Raw genomic sequence first — 27,834 nt, 5'->3', positions numbered from 1 at the left:
TTTACCTGGTCCATTTCTGACACCTCCCTCCCCTTTCTAGATCTTTCTGTCTCTCTGGAGACAGCTTATCTACTGGTGTCTACGATAAGCCTACTGACTGTCACAGCTATCTGGACTATTCCTCTTCTCACCCTGTCTCTTGCAAAAATGCCATCTCCTTCTCGCAATTCCTCTGTCTCCGCCGCATCTGCTCTCAGGATGAGGCTTTTCATTCCAGGACGAGGGAGATGTCCTCCTTTTTTAAAGAAAGGGGCTTCCCTTCCTCTACCATCAACTCTGCTCTCAAACGCATCTCCCCCATTTCACGCACATCTGCTCTCACTCCATCCACCCGCCACTCCACTAGGAATAGGGTTCCCCAAGTCCTCACCTATCACCCCACCAGCCTCTGGGTCCAACATATAATTATCCGTAACTTCCACCATTTCCAACGGGATCCCACCACTAAGCACATCTTTCCCTCCCCCCACTGCTTTCCGCAGGGATCGCTCCCTACGCAACTCCCTTGTCCATTCGTCCCCCCCATCCCTCCCCACCGATCTCCCCCCGGCACTTATCCTTGTAAGCGGAACAAGTGCTACACCTGCCCTTACACTTCCTCCCTCACTACCATTCAGGACCCCAGACAGTCCTTCCAGGTGAGGTGACACTGCGTCCAGTGCTCCCGATGCAGCCTTCTATATATTGCTGAGACCCAACGCAGACTGGGAGATTGTTTCGCTGAACACCTACGCTCTGTCTGCCAGAGAAAGCAGGATCTCCCAGTGGCCACACATTTTAATTCCACATCCCATTCCCATTCTGATATGTCTATCCATGGCCTCCTCTACTGTAAAGATGAAGCCACACTCAGGTTGGAGGAACAACAACTTATATTCTGTCTGGGTAGCCTCCGACCTGATGGCATGAACATTGACTTCTCAAACTTCTGCTAATGCCCCACCTCCCCCTCATACCCCATCCGTTATTTATTTATATACACACATTCTTTTTCTCTCGCTCCTTTTTCTCCCTCTGTCCCTCTCACTATACCCCTTGCCCATCCTCTGGGCTTTTCCTCCCCTCCCCCTTTTCTTTCTCCCTAGGCCTCCGGTCCCATGATCCTCTCATATCCCTTTTGCCAATCAACTGTCCAGCTCTTGGCTCCATCCCTCCCCCTCCTGTCTTCTCCTATCATTTTGGATCTCCCCCTCCCCCTCCCACTTTCAAATCTCTTACTAGCTCTTCCTTCAGTTAGTCCTGACGAAGGGTCTCGGCCCGAAACGTCGACTGTACCTCTCCCTAGAGATGCTGCCTGGTCTGCTGCGTTCACCAGCAACATTTATGTGTTGTTATGGTAATGAAGTCAGATCAGAGTTAAATGATGTGAAGCTGCCCATTTCCCCCCATTGGTAAATTACACAGATCGTATTGTGATCATAGAATGGAAATAAATAACTGCAGATGCAGGAATTCTGAAACAAAGCTAGAAAACATTAGAATACTCAGCATGTCAGACAGCATCTGAGAATGTAAAACAAAAGTTAGCATTTCACACCAAAGACTTTTCTGATATAGTGGTCAATTTTATTTTTGTTCAATGTATTAATTATTTTTAACTTAATTTCAGTCACTTCCTTGTTTACTTTTTTCGTTATATGAAAATGAGAGTAGATCCTTTGATTTTCCCATCATCGATCAGTGAACTGCCAAGTCATTTAAAAGCAGGCAAAAGTTGTCTAGGTTTGCCAGACTTGGTCCAAATACTGAAGGTAACAATGATGAAAAGCAGCTTTTCTCTGCCACTGTTTTTCTGTGACTTAACAATCTTTAACAACTATCTTTTTATGAAGTGAATATTAAGCATCAAACCCAAAACCCAGTTAAATGAACAGAACCAGTTAACATGGGACAACTGAATAAAATTATGCTACCTACCCACAAACAAGTTCCTTTTTTTTAAACATTAAACATGTCCAGTTTTTGTACAGTAAGTACACTAATTGCAGAGTGTTAGCTGCCTAACATGGGTGTAATTTTTCTTGCTTTGAATAGTTTGCAGTCCTAAATCACAGCTTGTCTGGAGAAGGTGTTTAAAGCAGACAATAACTTAGAAGAACAAAGACAGTCATTTTAAAATCACTTCCAAGGCGTTTATAATCTTTCTTCTGTTTTCTCTGTGATCCCAAACCCATTAGTTTCTGTTTTTTATAGTAGTAGAGGGAACATGTTGGAGACAGATATTTTTATAGTGCCATTGGGATATTTGCTGTTTAATTATCTAGAATAGTAAAAGCACCTTCGACACATTAATGGCCATACTGCAAGTCTGTAAATCTTAAGTGGCCGTGTATGTCTACAATTCCTCAACACTAATTGTAAACCTGAGCACTTTTCAAAGTTCAGACAAGTGTACTTTGTCCATGTTTTGAGCTTTTGTGCATATGCACAGTTGTTCAGCTGAAAACAGATTTATTTTTGAAAGCACCATTTTAGCATGTTGCTGGGTCTTCAGTCTCCTTTCCTGAAGTGTACCCCTCTGCACCTACTCTTTATCTAGTCGAGAGCTATTGCATTGAAGTAAATACTGATTGCTACCTTCTGTTTGCAAGAACTAGACTCGACTACAGAATTTTTCAAGCTGGCAACAAATGCATCTTCATAGGCACCTCTTTCAAAAATCTAAGAGACAGGTCATTCAGTCATAGAGACATGGAAAAGTACAGTACTGAAGCAGGCCCTTCGGCCCATCTAGTCTATGCTAAACTATTTAAACTGCCTTCTCCCATCGAAGGGCACCAGTTTCATCGCCCTTCATACACCTACCAGTCCTGAGATTCATTGACTTCCAACTGTTTTTCTATTTTTATTAACTATCGTATTTTTCAGTTTCTTATTTACTCTGGACCTTTTGTTCTTCATTATTTCTGGGTGGTTTTATCTATTTATTATGAAGACAGGCACAGTATTTGTTCATTTCTCTGATACTCCCACCTTCATCGGTAGGGACATCACATAACTTTGTTCTTTTCCTCTATGTATTTACAGAAGCTTTTAACAGTATGTTTTTGTTTCCTGTTATATTGTACTCTTCCTAATGAATGTCTTGGGGCTTCATTTATTGAATTCAGAAAACATCATAAACTTTAGGACTTATTGGCAACATTAAAAGCTTTTTCCTTTGATGTAGCATTATCTGTAACTTTTCTTGTTAGCCACAGCTAGATCAGTATTCTTGATGGGCTTTCTGTCATAAAAAAGTGACATATTTGCTGCAAATTATGTAATGTTAATCTTTGCTCTCTAATGTTATAATCTTAATGTATTTTCGCAGGCCTATATTTTATATTCTTTTATATTTAAGGTCTGGTTTCAATGGGACTAACTCACTTTTACCCTTCCCATAAAATTCTATCAGTAACCATTCTTTGCTAAAAGTCCCTTAATTATCAACTAATGAATTAACCCTTCTCATGCTCCAGTATTAGATGTAATACACACTGTTCCCTTGTTAATTCCTCCTGAATGAAGAAAGGATCTCCATGAATATACTCCAGGAATTCATCTTCCATACTACTGTTGATTTGGCTTATGTAATCTATAAGTAGATTAAATTCCACCGTGATTATTCCATTATTCCTGTTACATTTCCCTCTAATTTCCTGTTTATATCATTCGTGCCCTATATTACACGTCTATAGAGTCCTTTGCGTAACTACCAAGCATATTTTCTACCCTTTGCTGTTTCTAAGCTCCAAGCACAGTAAGTCCAAACTAAAATCGTTTCTCTGGCTGCCATTACCTTTTGTGTCTCAAGTCTCACCTTTTATTCTATTCTGCCTATCACTTCTGAATGTTAATCTTGGTTACTTTACAACTCTACATCTATAATGGCCATTAGATTTTTTTAATGCTGTTAATTCATTTATCTTGTTGCAAAAGCTGTACAAAAAATTAAACTTTCAGAAAGTCCAAAATCTCTCATGAGATTTAAAGAAGTTGAACTGAAATATGTACTTATAAATTTATTTCTGCTGATAACACAATATAGCAGCATTAGTAATTTGTACAGGTTCAACTCTATTCCATTAACTTCACCATGGTCAGCGTTCTTGTCCAGAGCTAAACTTACAGGTATTGATTGTTTGAAATTTGCCCACATAATCCTAACTAAATTTATTTTTTGTTTAATCATTGATGGCATTTTGATGTCACTAGCAATATTAGGATCAATTGCTGTAAAATTGGGAAGACATTTAATCATCAACCACATTGGTAGATTTGACGTTAGGCTCTCAGAGGGATAACTTCACTCTCCCCAACACTAAACTGTTCCTACAACCAATGGACTCACTTTCAAGGACTCCTCATCTCATGTTCTCAATGTTTGTTGCTTATAAGTTTTGTATTTGCACTGTTTATTGTCATTTGCACATGGGTTGTTGGTCCATCTTGGTGCGTGCAGTTTTTCATTGATTCCATAGTGTTTCTTTGTTTCTACTGTGAATGCCCACAAAAAAGTGAATCTCAGGGCTGTTTTTGTACTTTGATAATAAATTGAGTTTGAACTTTAAAATTTTAAATAGACTGAACAAACTAAAAATAGCAGATACCTTCTCTGAATAACACCAGTGAAGCAGATGAATTTTGGTGACAATCCAATGGAGCAGTTTTTAATTTGAAATTGTATATTAAATAATTAATTCAATTTAAATTCCCAGCGGACATGCTGAGACTTCAATGCCCACATCTTTGGCTCTTCATTGATAACGTAACCATATCACCACATTATCTAATGCACTCCATATTTAATATTTGGTCCCATTGACTTCAAAATTATTACCATATAGTCTGTTTACTGCCAGTGATTGAAGATGAATCTTTTCCATTGATAGTTGCAACCAGTAATTCAGAAGGCAAGCACTATGTTGGTCTTTATTACAAGAGGTTTTGAATACAAGAGTTTTAATAAAGTCCCAGCAAGTATCAATGAGAGTAAAAATAGAATATTACATACTAGTCTGGTCCTACCTACCTAAGGAAGCATATCGACTCAGAGGCTACTTTATGAGGTACACCAACTCATTAATGAAAATATCTAATCAGCCAATCATGTGGCACCAACTCAATGCATAAAAGCATGCACACATGGTCAAGAGGTTCAGTTATTGTTCAGACCAAACATCAGAATGGGGAAGAAATGTTATCAAAGTGACTTTACTGTGGAATGATTGTTGGTGCTAGATGGGATGGTTTGAGTATCTCAGAAACTGCTGATCTCCTGGGATTTTCGCACACAAGTCTCCGGACTTTACAGAGAATGGTGTGAAAAACAAAAAAAATCCAGTGAGCATCAGTTCTGTAGGTTAACGAGAGAGGTCAGAGGAGAACAGCCAGGTTGATTCAAGCTGACAGGAAGATGACAATAACTCAGCTAACCATGTGTTACGACACAAGAGCGTCTCTGAAAACACAACATGTCAAACCCTGCAGTGAGTAAGCTACAGCAACAAAAGACAATGAACACACACTCAGTGGCCACTTCAGTAGGTACAGGAGGTACCTAATATAGTGACCACTAAGTGTACATGCAAGAGAGGGTTTGTAATGAAAGTTTAACAGAATGATTCTGGTGATGGGGGTATAGTCCTATTAGGAAAGATTAAGCGGATTAGTCCTGCACTCTTGAGTTTCGAAATATAAAATGTGATGTTGTTAAAACATGCAAAATTGTTAGAAGTTTTGACATTGGCACATGTAACATAAAGGACGTAAACACAAGGAATTCTGCAGTAGCTGGAAATTCAAGCAACACACATCAAAGTTGCTGGTGAACGCAGCAGACCACACAGCATCTCTAGGAAGAGGTACAGTCAACGTTTCAGGCTGAGACGTCGACTGTACCTCTTCCTAGAGATGCTGCATGGCCTGCTGCGTTCACCAGCAACTTTGATGTGTGTTGCTAACATAAAGGACTATGGTTTCAAGATAAGGCATTGACCATGTTGGACTGAGATGAGAAGAAATTTGATCCACATTATCTGTAGAATTCTCTACCAAAGCAGTTTGTGGAAGCTCAGTCCCTGAGTATGTTTAAAACAAAGACTGATAGATAATTGGATATTAAGGGAAGTGAGGGATATGGAGTTTAGAAGGAAAATGCTACTGGGGTTAAAAAGATCAGCGATCAGCTTGTTGAATGGTGGAGAAGATGTGTGATCTGAATGACTAACTCCTGGACATATTTTTGAAGAACTTACCAACAATCTTTGAATTAATGTCAAATGATGTTCATTACTGTGTTAAATTATATGCACTTTTTCTGCTGTGACATAAATTGGAGAATTTGTTAAAAAGGTTCATGGGTTAGAATGGAATAAAAGACCAGATCCCAATAGCAACAATGAATGGTTGAGATAAGTGTTTAAATTTCATTTGAGAAATGTAAGAAATTGTTGACTAACATCCAATGTACAGAGTCATATCACAGTTTCTGGTCAGGGGAGACATTGCAAGGTTGCCAGTGATGGTACCAAAGTCAGCTATGACTGCTATCATCAGATAATGAGATATAATATTTCTGAGTGTTCAGATCTTCAAATCAGTGTAGTACTGTTCAGGAAGCTGTTGGACAAATTTTCACTAGTGTTTCTCATTTATATAGACCTAGATTCAGTAATCTAAAATAAAAGTTGAAGTACATGCTGTCAAAGATCAACTGTGTAATTGAAAATGGTGATTTAGAAATTATACTCTTGTCAGATTATTGTGTGTATTGATGAGCGATCATGATACATATAAAGTAAAATCTGTGCAAAGTCAAAGTATTGTATGGAGAATCGAAAAATAGTTAACACGCAGATAAGTGGTAGTGAAATAACTAAAATGTATCTGAAAGATTCTTAACAGTGAAAGTATGCAATTAATGAAGAACAACATTGTAACTAACCAGTGCATTGGCTATTTCTCTGATTGAATATTGCATCCATTTTTCAACGAGTACCAAATGAATGATCTGAATGTGTTAATAGTGTAGATAAGACTCTGAGCCTGGTTGCTCTCACCGAGGGTGTGTATTATGATCAAAGGTTGGCGTGGTGTTTGAAAAGAAGTTCTGAAAATGTCTAAGGTATTGATAAACTTAAATGCAAATGCCCAGAAGTTCATCCTTGGACGAACAAATGCTAAACAGCTATAAACATTTGTCATATTAACCTGTGTTACTCATTTAAGTATTCATTATTCTTGAGATCAAATAAAAGTGGATAAACTAAGGTGATAGGAAAACAAAGCCAAAAAAAAAATGGTTGGATTACAGTTTAGTTTTCTGTTCTGTAGCATCTCGTGTGCCATCACTGTTTGATAGTGACCTTAAGAGCTGAATAAATAGAAAGACAATTGTTTTATTTATTTTCTGCTTCAGACTACATGTTATCTTTCCCAGCAAAGGTTTTTTCTACAAATAGTTTCCCACAAATGCATTAGGTGAGAAAAAAATCTCTTTACAACTTCCACCTGATATTTAAAGCATCATCACTATCTCCGATGCCTTCTGTTTCTTTTATCAGCACAGAGCAGGCAACAGACTGGCTGTTAAAAGTGCATCTGAAGTTGCTGTATTTTTCTTTTAGAAAATTAGAATCTCAGATGTTTCATGGCTGCTTATCAGTAAAAGCAGAATCCAAACCTAGGTGCCATTGTTCTGAAAAAACTTTAATTTCATTTTATAACTTTGTCCTTTTTAAAGATAAAATTTGGTTTTCCAGTGACCTTCATGGACTGTTTTCAAAAGATGAGAAATGCTCTGGCTTTTCTACATGCTCTGTACAATAGCCTAGGTGTCTCAGAGATAATGATGGAGTTACAGAGACATACAACATGGAAACTGGCCTTGAGTCACCATCTATACTGTACATAAACTAATCCAGACTGATACTATTTTATTGGCTCTATATTTTCATCAATTTCCTCCCGACTCTGCCACTCATCTACTGACTGGGGGAAATTTACAACCGCCAGTTAACCTACCAACCTTGTATATGTAGATGTGGTGGAAACCATATTGAAGCAGTCACAGGAGAAATGTGAAAACTAGGCAGACATCACTAGAGATTTTTATATATCTCAATTCAGCATTTGCAAGTTAATAATATACATATTGGGTGTTCAATCTACATTAAAATTTCTCTTTTCCATTTGATTTTCATTCAGGTGTGCCTTCAGCTGTACGTAACGTTATTTCAAGTGTGAATGAGACCTCTCTGAGCTTGGAGTGGAGTGAGCCGCGGGATACCGGTGGCCGGGATGACCAGCTCTATAACATCATCTGCAAGAAATGCAGTGTCGAGGGCAAACTCTGCTCCAGATGTGACGACAATGTCGAGTTTGTTCCACGGCAGTTGGGCCTTACAGAAAGGCGGGTGTTTATCAGCAATCTTTTGGCTCACACACGTTATACGTTTGAAATCCAAGCAGTAAATGGTGTTTCCAGCAAGAGTCCTTATCCTCCCCACTTTACAGCTGTTAACATTACTACAAATCAGGCTGGTAAGTAGACAGACATTTCACATTTAACATTTAAGGTTATGTATATATAAAATACAAACATTCCTGGACTTCATTTCTCCTAATATTAAACCATTAATCGATAGAATACTGCCATTGTGCCCTGTAGCAAGGTTCAAGGTACAGTCCATTATACACTGAACTAATTGTTGATGGGCACACAGCAGTAGTTGGAAGGTGTAATATTCGTGATTCATATGCTTTCGAGCAAACACCCACAATACCTGTCTGCAGATGTAGAAAGAGGTTCAGAAGAGAAGAGTGTCAGACTACATTCCGTGTTGATGTGAAAGCCATTGGGAGAGAAGGAAAGGAAATGCTTTATTAAAAAAATGTTGTGAAAATGGCCAACAAAACATTCCAGCTGAGGATGGAAATTCTGCCAATAAGAAATGTCACCCTGGCATGAGAAGGTAGGAGTGATAAGAGTTTGAAAGGAGAGTCCACAGTGATGAAAGAGAATGGGCTTGGAAAAGATCCAAGGATTAGGGCTAAACTTAGAAAGGATTTTGTCATGCTCCCACATAACCATTCGCTGTTTGGATATGAGAAAGTGGTAGAATTTATAGCTTCTTAAGGAAAGAATCATGATTCAAGAGCCAGACTGCAGCGTGTACTAATGTTTTGCCGTATCTTGTTGACAAGGGAACAATCATTAGGGCAGGGCATCTCACAGCTGTCTGGACTTTGTGTCACTGAGGAGCCCCAGTAGGGAAACAATAGAATGATTAGAAAGATTAACCAGAGGAGATTATGCTGGATGGGAATGTTATTAGGAACTGTAAAAGAGCGAGTTAAAATCACTGCCTGACATGCATGGTCACTGGCTCATTGAGAAAAAGCAATTTACTTAATTAAGGTCAGTTTCATCACAGTTAACCATGAGATAAGAGATGTTTATCAAGAGAGAGGTAGCAGAGATATATTCTGCCAAAATAAATAGTGGGAGAGAAGGATCATGGAATTTTGATGATGTTGAGTTCTCACAAAATATAAAAAGTTAAATTTGTTTTGTGAGAAATCAACATGATCAGAAGTTCTTGATCCTTCTTTCTCACTATGCATCCCAGTGAGCACTGCCATAGTCTCCAGTAGGCTGGTGATAATATACTTGTCATCCTACCAATCAGGTAGCAAAAAAAATCTGATTTTCTTTCACAAACTGATCTTTTTTGAACCAATGTGTTTTATCTATACAGGTTGCTTGAAACAAATTGATGCTGGCTAAAGTCAAACTGTAAAACTTAATAGCTGGTGTTAAACTTAATGTGCATGAGTTGGAAATCACTTCCAGCCAGCCAGCCAGTCAGCTCAGTAAATCTTTTGGGCATAGCACTGGAAAGACCGTGTTAAATGCTAAGCCACTACTAACCCACTCAAATGTCTTAACCATTTTTTTTTAATTTTAAAATAATATGACAGCGTTTGTCTCACTCAGAAGCAGTCCATGCTGAAAACATGAATGATTTCTTGCATGGTGTAAGTGAAGGTGTTGCATCTGGGGATATCTGAAATGATCTTGTCTGCACCGCTTTTAATATTAGACCATAAGACCATAAGTGATTAATATCAAAAACATTACAAGCATTAATATTTGAAAGTGATTTTTACCCTGCCACTGCTCTAACCAAAATTCTCCTGTCACTCCACTTTAGAAACACTCTTTTATATTCTCTGAAGCTGTTACAGGAAAGGGGAGTTAAATTTGATTCTTACGGGTGCCATTACTATGGATCATTTGTTGCAATATGATCAGAAATAAAATTGTTATCACAAAAAAGAAAATATACTAGAATATTCTCCAAAACAAACATGCAGATTCAGGGGAAAAAAGTATTGATACTTGTCTGGCATACTAATAGTGAATAAATTGATGTTTATAATATCCGTAAAGTTTTAGTTTAAAGTTTTTTCTCACACACACACACACACACACACACACACACACACACATACACACACACACAAACATATACATACACACATATTGTGTATATTGTGTTATGCTATATTTGTTGAGTCTGGCACTGCACAAAGGATATATATTGCAAGAGCAACAATGCCAGAGATTCTTAAACTCTGACTCCAATTATTGAAAATTCTGCACCCTTAAGAAAAGGGGATTTATTTGAGGGTGGCCATCCTCAGGGTTAGGATTTCTCTCACTTTCCCGTTAAGCCCCCCTTTTGTATCGTAGCTTATTGTCCAGTGATTAGTGCCTGAATATTCATTCATTTGGCACTTTTTAATATTATAAGTCAGGCACAATTAAGTGGTGTTAGGGGACTAGCGACTAGCTAAGTCGTTGCCTGAAGCAGCTGGTGGGATGCCGTCAAGTTTTGTCTTTCAGGATTTCATACTGGCAGTCCAGGTACTAGATGCCATGGCTGTAATTATGTCCTGGGAGATGGCTGTGTTCTGGGCTAGGCCTTTAGGGGAATCTCAGCTCTTGGCAGTGTGTATGTAATTTGTCCTTTGATGGGTGTTTAATTGATGGTATTAGCTTCTATTGTTGTGTGACTGGATTAGAGGAATTGGACAGCAGGAGCTGTGGATGGAGGAAATCTCTCAAGTCTTTTTTCTAGAGTTAAAACTTTTAAAATAGCCGAGCTTTAAATAGGATGATGGAATTTACTCTGTGTGCTCATAGATCCACGAAACCCCGTATAAAAACATGAGGTTATATCACTTAAAGTGGATTACAGTATCAGATCAATAAGTTAAAAGCAAGTCAACTCACTATTTAAAAGTGAAAAGTAAATTGACAGTATTTTAAATGTTTCTGTTGTAAATTTTAAAAAAAGATTAATTCCTTCATTTTTATGGTGCTGAGAATATAATTAGATAAATGTATTTTTGGTTGTGAACAAAATGCATATTTATATATAGAATCTGCCTTGAGTGTAATGAGATGCGTGGAATAACCATAGCATATACCTCACAACAGACTACATCACTTTCATCATTCACTCATGAAAATATGCAGTTACTTTGGACATACTTTTAAATGAATGGCTCCTTATGATTGAACAAATGTAATTCTTCATAGAATTGTGGTCTTAAACAATGAACAAGATCTGCACTTTTTAAGTGCCAGAAACAGATAAAAAGTAGTGTTTACGAGACTTATTTGAGATTTTAGATTCATAAAAAATATATTCAGTAAAAGACTAATTCCTCTGGCAGAGAAGTCGAATGATTTTCATATGTAAAACCATAGTTCATAGAGTGAGCTGATCAGTTAGAATTTTTTTCTAATTTAAAATTATTAGAGTTGTGAATGTTTTTCTTTGATTGAAGCAGTGTCCATAATGGAAAATTTACCTCATAATTGAAACAGAGGAAGAAAGAATGTTGTGGGGAGAAAGAGAGAGAACAGTACAGTGGAATTTGTTTAGGATAGATAGATTCAAAAAAGCCAGTCCAGAAACACTGGGGTAAAAAATCTTCATTTCTGAACAGTAATCTTCCTTATGCTTGGTGGTATGAATTCAGAAACAAAAGGTTGGGAATATTTAATGTTTATGTTTTCTTTGCAGCTCCTTCTCCTGTTCTTATGGTGCATTTGTTGAGTGCCACTTCAGACAGTATGACTCTCTCATGGCTTGCTCCTGAAAAACCTAATGGTATAATCCTGGACTACGAGCTGAAATACCGTGAAAAGGTACTCCATGGATGATTATAAGAGCCATGCGATGCATGATGTCATTTTGGCTTTTCTAATCCCAGACCGCTGAAGTATTATTGTCTTGCCAATAATTCTTCCAAATGAATTGAGTGCAGTCTAGTTGACTGGTGTGGAGTGAAAACAGATTGTAGAATTGTTTAAATTTGTTGGAAGGCAATTTATTTTTGTACTTCTCTTCAAAAGAAAATGAACAAACTTTCAAAGGTTAGGTGTAGAATAATACCCAAACATTTTGCATTGCCTGTTTAATAACGCAGCTAACATTTTGTTTTCACCATAATGAACTCTTATCACAAACTCACTTTTCCTTATTAAGTCGATATTGCTTTGCGGGATGGAAAATCTCTGGGGTTTTCAAGCTGACATTTACATTCCTCAATACATCTGTTTCATTCCAGGACCATGATGAGTCAACAGCATCAACCATTACAAGTCAAAAAAATACCATCCGCATTGATGGGTTAAAACCAACAGCTTTTTATGGAGTTCAGGTGCGAGCCAGGACCGTGGCTGGATATGGGAAGTACAGTGAAACTGTAGATTTCCAGACGCTCTCGGAAAGTATGTCCATTTTATTTGGAGCTTGGCCAACAGTACTCAACAAAATTATATCCAGATGTGAAATGAAATTATTTGCTATGAATTATTAACATTATTAACTGTGTGTTACTGGGTTTACATAATTAAGCATAATCAAAGTCTCTTAAATTTTTACATAGTTATTGTTCAGTGGTACTATCAGTCAAATGATTTTATCAACATGATACATTCTTGTGCAGAGTGATGGGTGGGTGTTAAGAAGGATGATTCCTTTGCTGAATGTGGAAATAAAATAATACACAAGTTGTTAACGTTCTGCATTTCCTTTATGGTCATTGTGTTTGTGAAACCATTCGTTGGATTCTGAACTAAAACCTACATTTTTTCCCATTTAGGTGAGAATGTTAAAAGCATACAGGAACAACTCCCCTTGATTGTAGGTTCTGCTACCGCAGGCCTGGTTTTTATTGTAGCTGTGTTGGTTGTTGCTTTTGTTTGTATCAGGTAATGTTAATATTTTAATTTATTTAGAAGAAAATCTTGCACATAAACTCTCATTATGTGTACCTTATATTTGAGAATGACAATAAAGCTTAAACTTTTTCTTGTTTCATATTAAGGAAGCGTGGAAGTAGCTCAGAGTCGGAATACACAGAGAAGCTCCAGCAGTATAGCACTGGCCATAGTAAGTTCCTTCTTTCTCTGAGAAGTACATTCGGGTAGAAATTAGTCTAAATCAGTGCTGTGCAGATATAATCAAAAGGCTTTGGATTCAGCACTAACTTCAATAAATTGGCCTCATCTGATGTAAATCTACAGACAATGTTTTACAATTCAGGGTGTTTACCTTAATGACCATGCCCTCTCTAGGTGCTGAATATAGGGTATGGTTTGTTAGAAGGAGCATTGGTTTATACCTTCTACTCCTGTTTCCACAGCAACAATTTTATACAAGTCGTTTTTCGAGACAGTGGTGGCAGCAGGGGAGAATAATAATTGGACCAGCATGAACTTGTTCTAGTCTGAAAATAGCTGTTGGGGCCATCATTCCCAAATGTTTGATCGGCCAAATATGTCTCCAAAATTAGCTTTCTTTACTTGCGTTTAATATCTTTCAATCGACACACAACTAAGTCTGCTTTCTGGAATATTAACATACCTGAGCTGATCATTAATCTAGAAAATATGATTATATTGTCCTTTTAATGATGTTTACCATTTTACATACACAGTCACGCCAGGAATGAAGGTGTATATTGATCCTTTCACCTATGAAGATCCAAATGAAGCTGTCAGAGAATTTGCAAAGGAAATCGACGTATCCTGTGTTAAAATTGAAGAAGTGATTGGAGCAGGTAGACTAAAAGGCATTGACATTCTCTTATACTAAAATATATTTACATTAATCAATTTTTTTTAGTGCTTATTTTGAAATTTAATTTGTCTTTTTTTATGCAGGTGAATTTGGGGAAGTATGTAGAGGGCGCCTTAAACTTCCAGGTCGTAGAGAAATCTTTGTAGCAATAAAGACGCTTAAAGCTGGGTACACTGAAAGACAAAGAAGAGATTTCCTCAGCGAAGCCAGTATTATGGGACAATTTGATCATCCAAATATCATCCACTTGGAGGGCGTGGTCACTAAAAGCCGCCCTGTCATGATTGTTACTGAGTTTATGGAGAACGGTGCCTTGGACTCCTTCCTCAGGGTAGGTAGCTTATGCTTTCTGTTTCCTTGCAGTGGTTGAACACAACTGGCCAAGGCACCTAATAAACACAAGTACATGACAATACACAATGCACTGTTGAACACTGGCTCCCATAAAATAGCTCCGATGAAAGGCTGTTGCCCTGTTTCTCTCTCCATGTATGCTGCTTGGCCTACTGAGTTTTTTTTTTAACCAACTTCTTTCTAAGCTTAGACTAAATATGACACAGCAATATATAATAATAATGGAATTTCGTAGATAAGCAAAACTGAAGCGGAATGTCGTGTTCGGGTTTAATGTATCATGCTTGTCACATTTCTTTGTGTGAGACTCTGCAGGTGTGCTCTGCACGGTCACCTGCTTCGAGGATTTCAATTTTTTTGTTTCATAAGGTTACCTCAGGAATGTCCCCAGAAACTTGAGCTTTTTTTTTGCTGGTTTCATGGAAACAGAATCTGTAATATGTTTTATTTGTTGAATTTTTGACCTCAGTTGTTGTTTTGCTTGCTTTGCAGATGAATGATGGACAGTTCACAGTAATCCAGCTGGTTGGCATGTTGAGAGGGATTGCAGCTGGGATGAAGTATTTGTCAGAAATGAACTATGTGCACAGAGATCTGGCAGCCCGGAACATTCTCGTCAACAGTAACTTAGTGTGTAAAGTGTCTGATTTTGGCTTGTCAAGGTTCCTGGAGGATGATGCAGCTGATCCAACCTACACGAGCTCTCTGGTGAGGGCCAGACTGGTTAAGTTGCATGCATTTCCTTGTCAACTTATGAAAACATCTGAGAAATTTCAGTGAAATTAGATATAGTTATGTTGTAAATTAGGGTGGATGTGAATCATTAGAAAAATCTGAAAATTCAAATGATAGAACTATTTATTGTATCCTGTCCTTTTAACTTTCAGCCCAAGTGCTGTTTTCTTTTATTTCTGGCACACGTTAGAAGCATTCCAATCTACTGATAAAGCTGCTATGTGCTGTTGATTCTTGTATTTCTATGGGTGAGAAATTTGGGCCATTCTTTTTCTGACCCATGCGATTAGAAGTGCATTTTGATTGGAGTGAGAAGCAATAGCAACCATTCCTTCCCTGCATGAGATGGATTTTTCAACCCAACTTTTGCCAGCCAGGCGACGTACAGGCTTGTTCTGAATGGAGCAGATTTAACTAGGGTGAGTGGGAAGACCTGAGGACAGCCTGGGAAGATTTTGAGGATAATGTCCTCCAGGACATGCAGGAAGAGCCGTGCCCCTGTGTTCTTTCAAACTGTTCTAGGAGCTGCAGCAGCGGGAGTGAACAGTACATTTCATACATTGTTAGGTGAAAATGTCAGACATATTTAAATAACTTTGTGGCTGTGCTTGCTGGGGATCCATTTAAAAGCCTGACTGAGAATTGAATGTTTATCATGGTGATAGCCAAAATACACATCCTCTGATAATCTCATGTTTGCAGCTATTGACTTAGAACTGTCTCAATTTTTCTTTGCGAATGGAATCGTACTAAACCATGACATTTTCTGATACATGGCATTTATGTGGAGGATTCTGCTGAAAATTGCTTGCTGCTCACCTTGAGTGCCCACTTACAGTATTTAATGTTGATTTGAGCTTGATATGAAAATGTTACAAGTGCAAGTAGGCTAAACAGGACTCCTTACTCTTAACAGGGTGGAAAAATCCCTATCAGATGGACAGCCCCTGAAGCAATAGCCTATCGCAAATTCACCTCAGCCAGTGATGTGTGGAGTTATGGAATTGTTATGTGGGAAGTAATGTCATATGGGGAGAGACCCTACTGGGATATGTCGAACCAAGATGTAAGTATTTGAACTGACAGCAGGCACACTTTTTTTCTGTGACGAATTCACTCATAATATTAAGCAAACGTTACTATAGGTATATTTTTTAGAGACTGTGGTTGCTGTAAATTGGAAATATAACAGAAAATGCTGGAGATGTTCATCAAGTTAAGAGAAACAGATAATGTTTCAGATTGGAGATCCTTCATTTGTTCTGTTTTTCTTCCGATAAATGCTACCTGACTTGCTGAGTGTGTTATTGCTTACCTTTTCCTGCATTGATACTGGATTATTTTGAGTACAGTCTGCTATCTCAGATTTGGACTGGCTTGGGCAATTGTTGTGTTCGGATTCAAAGTTTAAAGTAAATTTATTATCAAAGTACATGCATGTCATTATGTACAACCTCGAGATTCATTTTCTTGCAGACGTACTCAATGAATTCAAGAACCAAAATAGAATCAGTGAAACACCACACCAACTGGGTGGACACATAACCAATGTGCTAAAGACAACAAACTACGCAAAAACAAAAGAGAAAATAGTAATAAAAATAAGAATATATAAATAAGCAATAAATATTGAGAACATGAGCTGAAGAGTCCTTGAAAGTGAGTCAATAGGTTGTGGGAACAGTTCAGTGATGGGGCATGTGAAGTTAAATGAAGGTATCCCACTGCTTCAAGAGCCTGATGGTTGATGGGTAATAACTCTTCCTGAACCTAGTATTGTGTCATGAGTCTCCTGTACCGTCTTCCTGATGGCAGCAGTGAGAAGAGAGCATGAGCTGGGTGGCGGGGATCCTTCATGATGGGTGCTGCTTTCCTGCAGCGGCACTCCATCTAGATGTGCTCATTGGAAGGGGAGGTTTTACCCGTGATGGACTGGGCCGTATCCATAATTATTTGTATGATTTTCTGTTCAAGAGCGTTGGTGTCCCAATCTGCCCCCACCCCCCTGTGCATTATGTATTAGCATGAATGTAAATGTTGGTATCTAAATAGAAATTCAGATTACCATGTGCACAATACATCCAAATCCAAGTGAAATTGTCGATAAAGCTCACTGGCCCTAAATTACAAACTCAGTATATATTTTATCTCACAGTCCCTCAATGAGTAACTGTGTGCCCAGGCAAATCTAGGTGGGCACTTGTACTAAATTCATCCCTAGCATTGGAATTGACCAAGTGGCAAGCTGCTCGTGTTCACTGATACAAGGAGGGTGATATTTTGTGCGTGTGCATTCCCTTGCCTAGCCCTGACAGCTAACACTGTGCATACTCTGCATTCCCTTAAAGGTTATCAATGCTGTGGAACAAGACTACCGTTTGCCCCCTCCGATGGACTGTCCAACTGCCCTTCATCAGTTGATGTTAGACTGCTGGGTGAAAGATCGCAACAACAGGCCAAAGTTTACCCAGATTGTAAACACACTGGATAAACTCATTCGGAATGCAGCTAGCCTGAAGGTCGTCTCTGCTTCAAATCCAGGGTAGGTTTTATTGCAAGGTAGAAATACTGTTTCGAAGATGAGATCATGTAACATTGGATATTGACAAATTTCACAGCTTTTAATCACCTATATTTGATAAAGTAATCATTGTTTTATCATTTTGGAGATGGCATTGAAAGGAATACAATTTAATTAAAAGGCATTTCATTCACCAACATACAGAGAAGTGCTTTCATGTTAAGTGACGAACTTCAATATCTTGATCATTGGCACCTGTTGTTCAAGCAGGGAGTCTGTAGAGGTCATGACCCTGGTTATCTTATGGGCTTTGGTATAAATGTCCGTCATGCAAGCCAACCTGTGGGACCACAAAAAACAATGAGTTCTCTTCAGTAAATGGAGAGATACTGGAGCTTTTCTTTCTGCCCATGCATCCAGTTCCTTCCTGATGAGTGAAAGACAGGAAGCAATAATAATGTGACCTTTTTGTTTTGAACAAAAGGTTAAAAGGTCAAGTGACCCTCAGTTGATAAGACAGATAAGAAACCCAACTGAAGTAAAAAGGAGGAATACAAACAAGGTGCACTAATTAGGTCGGTGGAGACACATACCTGAAAAATTGCTGCTGGGAATAAACAAAGAACTATCAGGAAGTTTGACTGGTACATATTAATAAATGTTTAAAGAAATAATTTTGAAACCATTATTAGATTAAGTCTTCTTCAAGTTTTACTAATAGGGATGAAACCTTCAACTGAAACCGTCTGCTTATTTTACATGTCAAAACTCAAATAACTGCAAAATGATCTGATGTAATAAATGTCATGATCATTGAAATAATGAGATTTTTAAAAATATAACTTTGCCATGCATAGAATGAAGAAGAAAGTTCAACAATGATACAAGAGGAACTTTGAAGACAGAGTTGGCATCTGGTCCATCTATGAATAGCATTAATGGGCCAATCGTGGTTATAGAATCTTTAGCTTGGACACAAAATGCAAGGGTTGCTAGCGCTGTTCTGATGTAGGGTCCCAACTCGAAACATTGTTTATTTCTTTGTCTTCAGATGCTACCCGACCCAATGAGTTCCTTCAGCAGCTTGTTTTTGATTTACTGGCAGAAGATGTGATTAAGCAAACAAGCAAGATGAGGTTTGTTCGTGCAGTATGCTGTTTTGCAACAGAGGAATGCTGTTCCTCATCATGTAGGATTGTACAACCAAATTGTACAGAAGGTCTATATTGGCCTATTATTCCAGAATCAGCTCTTTGGATAGACTTATTCATGTCAGTCTCCTTCACTGTTCTTTCCCCATTGCACTTTTTCTTCAGCTTGTCATCCAATTTCTTTATTATTACATCCACACCCATCACCCTTTCCAACCACAACAACTGATGGAGAAATTCTTTTGGCCTCAAGTTGACTCAAGTTCTTTTACCAATTTCTTTCAATCTGTGATTTCTGCTGATGATAATTACCAACAGATACATTCTTCTTTCAAAAAAAGAACATAAGTTTGAGCATTTTGATCAAATCTCCAATGAAACTTTATTTTCTTGTATGTGAAGAAGTCTAAGTCTGATCAAACAACTGAAATATCATTTCTGATACCGTTCTAGGAAATCTCCTTTGCATTCCAAGATCTTAGTATGCATCACAAAATATGAAGCCTGGACTTTTACCACAGCAGGGTGCCTAAGCAGGAATTTTTGAAAGTCTTATGCTTTCATACTCCTTTTCTTTTACTTATGGAAGCTAAAGGTTTTGTATGTCTTTTTAGTAGCCTGTTCAGTTTGTTCCACCATCATGAAATATTTAGTGTACAATTCTCTGTTTTCCTGCACCTCCTATAAAACTACACCACATAGCTTATAAAATCTCTCTATTCTTCCTGGCGTAATTAATTATTTTACTTGTCTCTACGTATTGCTTTCATGAATTATAATTGCAAGTTTTTAAAAATGTACATCTTGGGAAAACTTAATGCATGAGATATTTAGGTTTAAAAAGTTGAAATTGGAGGAAAGTAGATGACACAGCTAGTGAAAGTGAAGTTGGAGCCAATGGTGTTTGTCTGGGAGGTGAAACGTGCAGCCATGTAATGTTCTTTCTGTGTGCCTGAGATTACTGAGGTCCCAATATGGATGGGTAGAAAATGTTAGTAAGTCTTTTCTGAGAAGTGTACGTTGACTATATGGTATCTGGGCAGAAAATAGGAACATCATACCCATTCCTGTGCCCTTCCTAGTAGGTAGGAGTTTGGCATGTTCCAGCTCTCAATGTTGGTGAGTTTTAATTCTTTTAATTAGAGGGCAAGGTTTAAGTAACTTAACTAATAATTGATATTGTGGCCTTTACATGAGTAATTAAGGACCAAACACCATTTTAATGTCGTGTCTTCAAGGATGTTTAGCCAATTTCTTTGTGGGTTTGGTGTGGGACAACCATGAGTTCCACATTGAAGGAACTACTGACAACTCAGACACTAAAGTATGATTCCCCTCAAGCCTTGTTCACCATCACAGCTAAGCCCAACTGTCCTGTCCCTGTCACCCACAATCTTAACACTTGTCAGATCTTTTTCCACAGCTTGCTTCTCAAGCACTATTTCTGACCAACAGAGAAATACTTAGAAAGTGCTGGAGGAACTCAGCAGATGAGCATCTACGGAAAGGAAAAAAAAACAGCTGACATTTCAAGCTGAGACCCTTCTCCACGAGAGGATTTGCTTAGTGCTATTGGGATATGAGTCAGTACGAAGTATTTTTCCTATGCAACCAAAACTGGGTGCGTCTCAATTCCAAGGGGTCCTCAGGTCTAAATCTGAGCTTCTGTTCACAGATGTATGAGAATTGTGGATTTGGTGTGATTCTCCATCCTTGAATTGTCTGCTAGATCATATTAGGTTCACACTTGAAAACTAACTACCTCTGCAGTGGACGGGAGTAGGGAATGATGTGAAGGTGGAAGGGTAGCAGAGTTGGAGAACAGTTTTGGAAAATGCCAATGAAACTGCAGTGCTAGAAATAATGGAAATATTAGTAGATAGAATGGAACCGATGATTTTTAAAATTTTTGTTTAGTACTTGTTTGCTGGAAGATCAAAGGTATCTGCTATTTTCCCTCTACCATCATGCATAAGGAGAAAAGACATAAGCTAGATTCCCACAAATCTAATTTTGATACAAATATTGCTGGAGGTGGAACTTAATGAAACACATGCTCTAACTGACCATGTCAGTTTTCACATATGCTATGGAATGATTTGGAACATTTCGGAGAGGCAATACTTCCCTCAATGTAAAAAAATTAACGGGGAGAAATGAAATGGCAACTTAGGAGGGTGATTGGTCTGGAAGAGACAGGGCCTCAATTGACAAAGGTAGAACAGACATTGCTCATGAGAAAATGCTTTTAGTCCCTGCAAGGAGGTGCAGAGACGCAAATTCCATATATATTTTTTAAGTAACAGTACATCTGCTCCATCTTTGATTTGTTCCATATCCTTTTCCTGGCTCTAAGTGTTCATCTGGTAGTGATATGGCCTGCATTCCCAAATATCCAAAGGGGTTTTTTTTTGCTTTTTAGTGCATGTGTATAATGAGTGGTATTGTTAATTAACAGAACAATTTCAATATTGGCCTATATGGCAGGTTGATTTATTGAGCAAAGTTTCTAATCATGACATGATTTTTTTTCATCAAGAATTCTCATCGTTTTCTTGTGTGGTCTGTTTGTCATTATGGTATCTTTGAATCTTTCCTAAGGATGCCTTGGTTGGAATATTCTGGCAGTTTTCACTCATAAAACATTTTATGTGTCCAAAGTAAACTAATCTCGATATAATGTTCAATGAAATTATGCATCAAATTCTTTCCTGATGTCCTCATCACCAATTGTTCTCACATGATTCAACTGAAAAACTTTGATTATTGTATCTTCTACATTTTTCAGTATTTATCATAAATATCAGCATTATAGCCCAGTTCTGTTTCATGTCCACAGGCATAAATGCTATAGCTACATTTTTAATGTTTTCTTTTTAGCTACTGAAATTTATATCCTAATGGTGTTAATACAGGAGAGCATCCATTATTTTATTGTTTTACATAAAGTAATCCCAATAAAGATCACTTTGGTTCCATCTAAAGATAATCAGTCAAAGAATATAAAAATATTAAACCAAATTCTCCTGTTGTGAAACCGAACAATCATTCTCTTTGAAGATACTTTTAAGGAGTTCAAGATGTCAGCAACCAATATTTATGTAGAATTGAGTAACATTGTCAATCCAGCCCAGGCTCAGTTCCAGAATTATGCACAAGAGTACACACACAGCCAAGGCAAAAACTACTCCTTCCTTACATGTTATAGCATAAATACATAGCTGGAAAATTCCACTTGCCAAATGGTCAGGACTGAAGTACTTTCAGTCTTGAACAAAAATAAAATACTCATTTTCTTCCTCCATTGATTTAATCACAAATATATTTGGAAAAGTGAGGTGTGAGGAAGATGCAAAGAATCCAAAAGGAACATGGAAAGGTTAAGTGCAGGATGCGACAATGACAATGTGAAACGCGAGGAAATTTGAGATTATTCACAAAGCTAAGAAGAATAAAAAGATGCTAATAGATGTTACAACATACATCAAAGTTGCTGGTGAACGCAGCAGGCCAGGCAGCATCTATAGGAAGAGGCGCGGTCGACGTTTCAGGCCGAGACCCTTGCTTGAATTTCCAGTATCTGCAGAATTCCTGTTGTTTGCTAATAGATGTTAGTTCACTGAAGGTTTGGGAATCCTGGTACATGATTAAACACGTAGGTATGGCAAACACGTGAAATCAAATGGGATGTTGGCCTTTGTCGCAAGGGACCTGGAGAAGAGTTGGAGATCTTATTATAGCTGTGGACACTGGTGAGACCACACCTTGGGTTCTACATGTTGTCTTGCTCTCTGTTCCTAGGGAGAGGAAATTTTTTGCCTTGGAGATGATGGAAGATTTTTTCCTGAGGTGGAGGTGCTATATTTTTATTGTGGAGAGTTTAAGTAAGGACTGACTCTACATATCTATATTTGGAGAAATGCAGGGTGGGGGGGGTGTTCTCAGTCTGACACAGATGATTCCGTGAGATATTGACAGGTAAAATAGTGGCAGCTTTGTTTTCAAAATCGCGAGAGTTGGCTTCATGGACTTAAGGGCTTAGACATGGTCACTCATGGTCGGCTGGTCTGGAAATTTATAACCAGTGAGAGTTAGCAAATTGGATACAAATTTGGTTTGGGTGATAGAAGGCAGAGGGTGTAAGTGGAGGATTGTTTTTCAGATTAAGGCCTGTGATCACTGGTGTGCCCCAGGTTGTTTGTCATATTTATTAGTGATTTGGATGAGAGAGTACATAGCATGATGAGACTAAAATTGATGATGTAGTGGACAGTGAAGAAGGTTGTAACAGGATATAGATCAACTTGAAAAGTGGTCAAGAGAATGGCTGATGGAATTTAACTCAGTCAGGTGCAGATTGATGCATTTTAGGAAGTTAAACTGGATCAAGATGTGCACAGCAAATAAGCAGGGCCCTGGGGGATACTGTTGAACTCAGGGGCCTTGGGGTACTGCACATAATTTCCTGAAAATGTGAATATAGGTAATGAGGGTAGTGTGAGGTGCATAGCATGCTTGCTGCCATTGGCCAAGACATTGAGGAGAGGATTTGGGATGTCATTTTATTGTTTTACAAAATGTTAGTTAAGCAGGACTTGGTGTCTTGTGTGCGGATACTGTGACCGCACTAGGAAGGATGTAATTAAGCTGAAGAGGTTCGGAAGAGATTCACAAAGAGTAGAGGGCTTGAGTTATCAGGAGTGAGAGTATTTCTATGTTTAAGAAACATTTAGGAAGGTACATGGATAGGAAAGGTTGAGAAAGCTGTGACAAATGGGATTAGCTGAGGTAGGCAGCTTGTTCATCATGGATTAGATGAGCCACAGATCCTCTTTCCACGCTTTATAACTCTGTGACTCAGGGGTTTGGTCCACTTTCTCCAGGACAAAGCATGTTGAGGGTTGACGTAACCATTATGAGAGGGTTACTTAGTATTTTCTCAGATAGGAATGTCAGAATGAGAGCGATGAGGTTTTAAAGAGATCTGAGAGGCATACTTGGAGTAATTGGTATCTGGAATGAGCTGCCAGAGATGGTGGAGGCAGGAACAGTAACAACTTGTAAGAGGAATCTGAACAGTTATTTGAATGAGTAGGGATAGAGGGTTGTGCAATTAAAACATCCAAGTGGGAGAAGTCTAGGCAGGCATGATAGTTGACAAAGATGAGCAACATAAATAATCTTTTTGGTCAAGAAAAACAAAGTATTGTGTTCACTGATTCAGAGTGAGGACCCTAAGCACTAAAGCTTTGGCACATGTACCTCATAGTTACTGTGAAATGTGGAAGGCAGACCGGAATCATCTGTGGCAGTTGTTGTCACCCTTTCATCAACATCACATCTTAAAGCAGTACAGATACGCACAGTCAGCTATCAAGGATCAGACCTGAACTGCTTTAAGTACATAGTTGAAATGGGACTTCTGTGATCCTTATCATCCTCAGTACCTGAAGTGACTTGTTCCAGACTCACTCTGGATACTGATGTATGCAGGGCTTAAGATGTGGACTGATTTTGTCTTATCTTTTCCACAGCCCTTCTCAGCCTCTTTTGGATCGTACTGTTCCTGACTACACCACATTTACCACAGTGGGAGACTGGCTAGATGCAATTAAAATGGGTCGGTACAAGGAGAATTTTATTAATGCTGGGTTCACCTCTTTCGACTTGGTTGCTCAGATGACAGCAGAGTAAGTATTACCCTCCTCACTTTCACCAGCCAGTTCATAAATTTTGTTATGAACTGAGGCTGTGCCAAGATCAGTACAAGTGGAGAAGCTGTTTCAGTCAGGATATGCCTTTATCCTAAAACGTAGACTGACCCTAGCACATGAAGCCTCTGGCTTTATACCTGATTTTGAAGGTGCTAAATAATGATCAGTATTTTTCTACACACACACCTCACTCACGATTCAAATTTAACTCTGTAGAGTAGGAATTAAACACACAATGTCAATAAAAGGGCAATCAGTATTGAGAAATAGTGAGAGAGTAGCTCAGTGCCTTTTCCAAAATAAACATATCTCCCAGAATTCTTAAGCGATGTTAAATCAGTTGAATCCAATGTATTTAAAGGCTTCATAGTGCAATCTTAGCCATATTCTTTTCATTAAACAAATAATGCAAGAGTCACCAATTTATGTTCAAAGACAGTAATTTTGGATAATGGAGCTACGTGGCACAAAACAAATGTAGTTAGTAAACCAAAGTCAGTAATTTCATACAGGAAGGACATTTGTGAAATGTTGCTTTTACATTCCACATAAATTTTGAAAACTGTATTTTACGAATGGCTTTGGAGTCAAAAAGTAGAACATTTTGAGGACATCAGCATAGAATTATTAAACATTCTTTGTTTCTTTTATTGAATCAGAGCCAAAGTATCTTGCCAAAGAAAATGTAACTAATGTGCATTCTATTGCAGGGACTTGCTGAGGATAGGAGTCACACTGGCCGGGCACCAGAAGAAGATTCTCGGCAGCATTCAAGACATGAGATTACAGATGAACCAGACGCTTCCAGTGCAGGTCTGACAGCAAGGAACTCTGGAAATGATTAAGTTTGAAGTCAAATAGAATAATTGCGTGCAGTGCCTGGTTTCCAGTTATTCCTGTGTGGAGCACCTAAAACTATTGTTTCAAGTCAACCCTCAGTTCAAGGATAATTGTAGCATGAATTGAAAAATGTCTGAAAGGGCTCCAAAAAGGAATGCAGTCTGAAATAGTTTTTTTTTGGGGCAGTTGGTTTGTTTCATGGAATTTTACTCCTATTGCATCAAACTTGTGGCATTATCAAAGACTGTTGCACATTGCCAAGGGACGCAGGTTCTGCCAAGAAGCTAGTACCTATTAAATCTTCATATTGAAGATATCTTATTTAAATGGATCACAGATTTGATGTTCAGCTCATCCTTCAAAATACCACCTGTGAGAAAATAATAAAGAAATTGCTGTACATAGCGTGGCAACCTTATAGCTGAATCTTGAGCTAATCCCCAGTTCTCAATTTGCAATAAAGCCAGATTGGAATAGCTATGAATGCCTTCAAGGTGTGCTTGCACCTTTTGGTCCAAAATTACCTTCCTTCACAACTTGTGTGGCACTTGAACATTGAATACTGGCATCAAGATAATTATACCTTGAGAGGAAATGAAAGTACTCATGCCCAGCTATTATGCATATAAGATTTCACTTGGTTTTCCCAGGTGTTCTTATAATTTATGGTTACTCTAAGTAAACAGAATGCTGGACGTATTGGGTCCGCCTGTGCAGTGACAAGTGAAGGATATACGGTGCCAAGAAACAGTTCTTACAAAGGTCAGTCAAAAATGCCTGGGCGAAGATGGATAAAAAGAACCTCAACAATGAAGCGAACGTGATTGATTCAGAACTGCTGTAATGTAGGGTAGAGTCTTTCTTCTGGAGTGTATTATTGGGATTTCCTTGACTTCCATCTGAGTTTATGAAGTCGTCACCTGTGAGACAAGAGTGGAACAGATCTTTTCGAACTGTGCAAGCAGACACTAAGCAGCCAAAATGATTTAGAACCTTTAACCGTGACAGCTGTCAGGAAAAGTGAGAGGCTATACATGACTGTAAAACTTCATGGCCATCTGTTTAATCAAGTGCTGTTAAATTTTGTTGTCATTGCCAAAAGACGGGAAATTTTATTTTTTCTAAAGTCAGATAAAATCTTTGTAAACAAACGAGTGAGAAGTCTGTAATAGTGAAACAAAAATATGGAAAGGCAATAAGCATTTTTAATTTAGTTAATATTGCAGTAAATCATCCTTAGTTCCTCTGCTGAACTTCTCTTACTTAGAAAATGTGGCAGAGGAAACTGTACATTTGTACATACTATCAGATATTTTCCTTGTTAATGCGTGGGCTTCAGACAGTAAATACAGACTGTATATTTTGCCACTCTAGATGGAATATGTCTTTATTGTATATAGACAAGGCAAAAATGTGCAGAATGCAAGTTAAAATTGAGTATTCTGCAATTCTAAATCCTAAAAGTAGACCCTTAATCCCAATTTGTACTGTAAAATAACACAATGTTGTAAAAATAAATTGTTGCGATAGGTTATTTGTAGTAGTTCACAGTGTCTATGGGACATCTGTGATCAAGGTAAAACATTCAGTTATTGTTGCTGTGAATTTGGTGCAAGATTTAATAACCATTGCCCACCATTTCTTCCTGAGTAATCATTCCCCTTACTGCTTCTCTCTAATAGCCTTACGGTGGCTAATCTTTTGTAGAAAGATCTAATGGCTGTCTTCCAGTCACTTTGGAAACATACCTGTATAGTATTTTGCAAACTTTTTAAAATATTGAGATGTATTTAATGGTGAAAAATGATGCATTCTTGCATTTGTAGAAATATTTTTAAAAAACACTTTTGCAATTAAATTATTTAAGAAGTTTATGGTATTACACTGTGCTTGCTTCTTTTGTTTAATATATCACTGTCTTTGCCAGTACTCATAGTTGGCAATCAGTAATGTTTTATAAGGGTGATTATTTACAGCATTTTGTTGAAAACATCCTCAATTCAGAGCAGCGTTTGTTTTTGAAAGGTGTTTCTTAACAATACCAATCATTTTAATTACATATAACAAAACACACTATGCTGACCTAGTACAGTAATGTAATACTGTAAACTGACAAGCAAGCTTCTTTCATAGCAAAAATAAAGTTTCTTAACAAAATTTAAATTTCATATGCTTGTACTAGATACAGGACAACTAGTTATCCACACTTGTTAGTTTAATAATGGCATCTGATTGACAAAAATGCCAAATTGAGGATATCCGTGAAGAGTAGGTATCTTTCACAATATCCTAACCTTACAGCAAGAAACAGAATAACAGGAATACATATCCAAGACAGATGACTTCATAACAGATCTTCAGCGTGGATGACT

General features: G+C 38.0%; 1 protein-coding gene across 5 annotated transcripts in view; it reads left to right on the top strand.

Annotated features, from left to right (window-relative positions):
* Window positions 1-27,581, top strand: part of LOC134345297 (ephrin type-B receptor 3-like) — a 92,680-nt gene extending 65,099 nt beyond the window's left edge. The window contains exons 5-16 of one of the 5 annotated variants that reach the window (XM_063045743.1): window positions 8,191-8,526; window positions 12,084-12,208; window positions 12,631-12,793; window positions 13,168-13,276; window positions 13,393-13,457; window positions 14,005-14,139; window positions 14,231-14,478; window positions 14,994-15,224; window positions 16,153-16,302; window positions 17,585-17,778; window positions 24,443-24,598; window positions 25,333-27,580. In XM_063045743.1, the coding sequence (XP_062901813.1) occupies window positions 8,191-8,526; window positions 12,084-12,208; window positions 12,631-12,793; window positions 13,168-13,276; window positions 13,393-13,457; window positions 14,005-14,139; window positions 14,231-14,478; window positions 14,994-15,224; window positions 16,153-16,302; window positions 17,585-17,778; window positions 24,443-24,598; window positions 25,333-25,441 (2,021 nt within the window). In that variant the 3' untranslated portion in view covers window positions 25,442-27,580. Of the gene's footprint in view, window positions 1-8,190; window positions 8,527-12,083; window positions 12,209-12,630; window positions 12,794-13,167; window positions 13,277-13,392; window positions 13,458-14,004; window positions 14,140-14,230; window positions 14,479-14,993; window positions 15,225-16,152; window positions 16,303-17,584; window positions 17,779-24,442; window positions 24,599-25,332 lie in introns of all 5 variants that reach the window. The other 4 variants (XM_063045744.1, XM_063045746.1, XM_063045747.1 and 1 more) reach the window with 4 other exon arrangements.
* Window positions 27,582-27,834: the final 253 nt, after the last annotated feature.

Source organism: Mobula hypostoma, chromosome 4, assembly GCF_963921235.1.
Source record: "Mobula hypostoma chromosome 4, sMobHyp1.1, whole genome shotgun sequence".
In the NCBI taxonomy this organism is placed as follows: domain Eukaryota; kingdom Metazoa; phylum Chordata; class Chondrichthyes; order Myliobatiformes; family Myliobatidae; genus Mobula; species Mobula hypostoma.
This window is presented reverse-complemented; position numbering and strand designations above follow the sequence as displayed.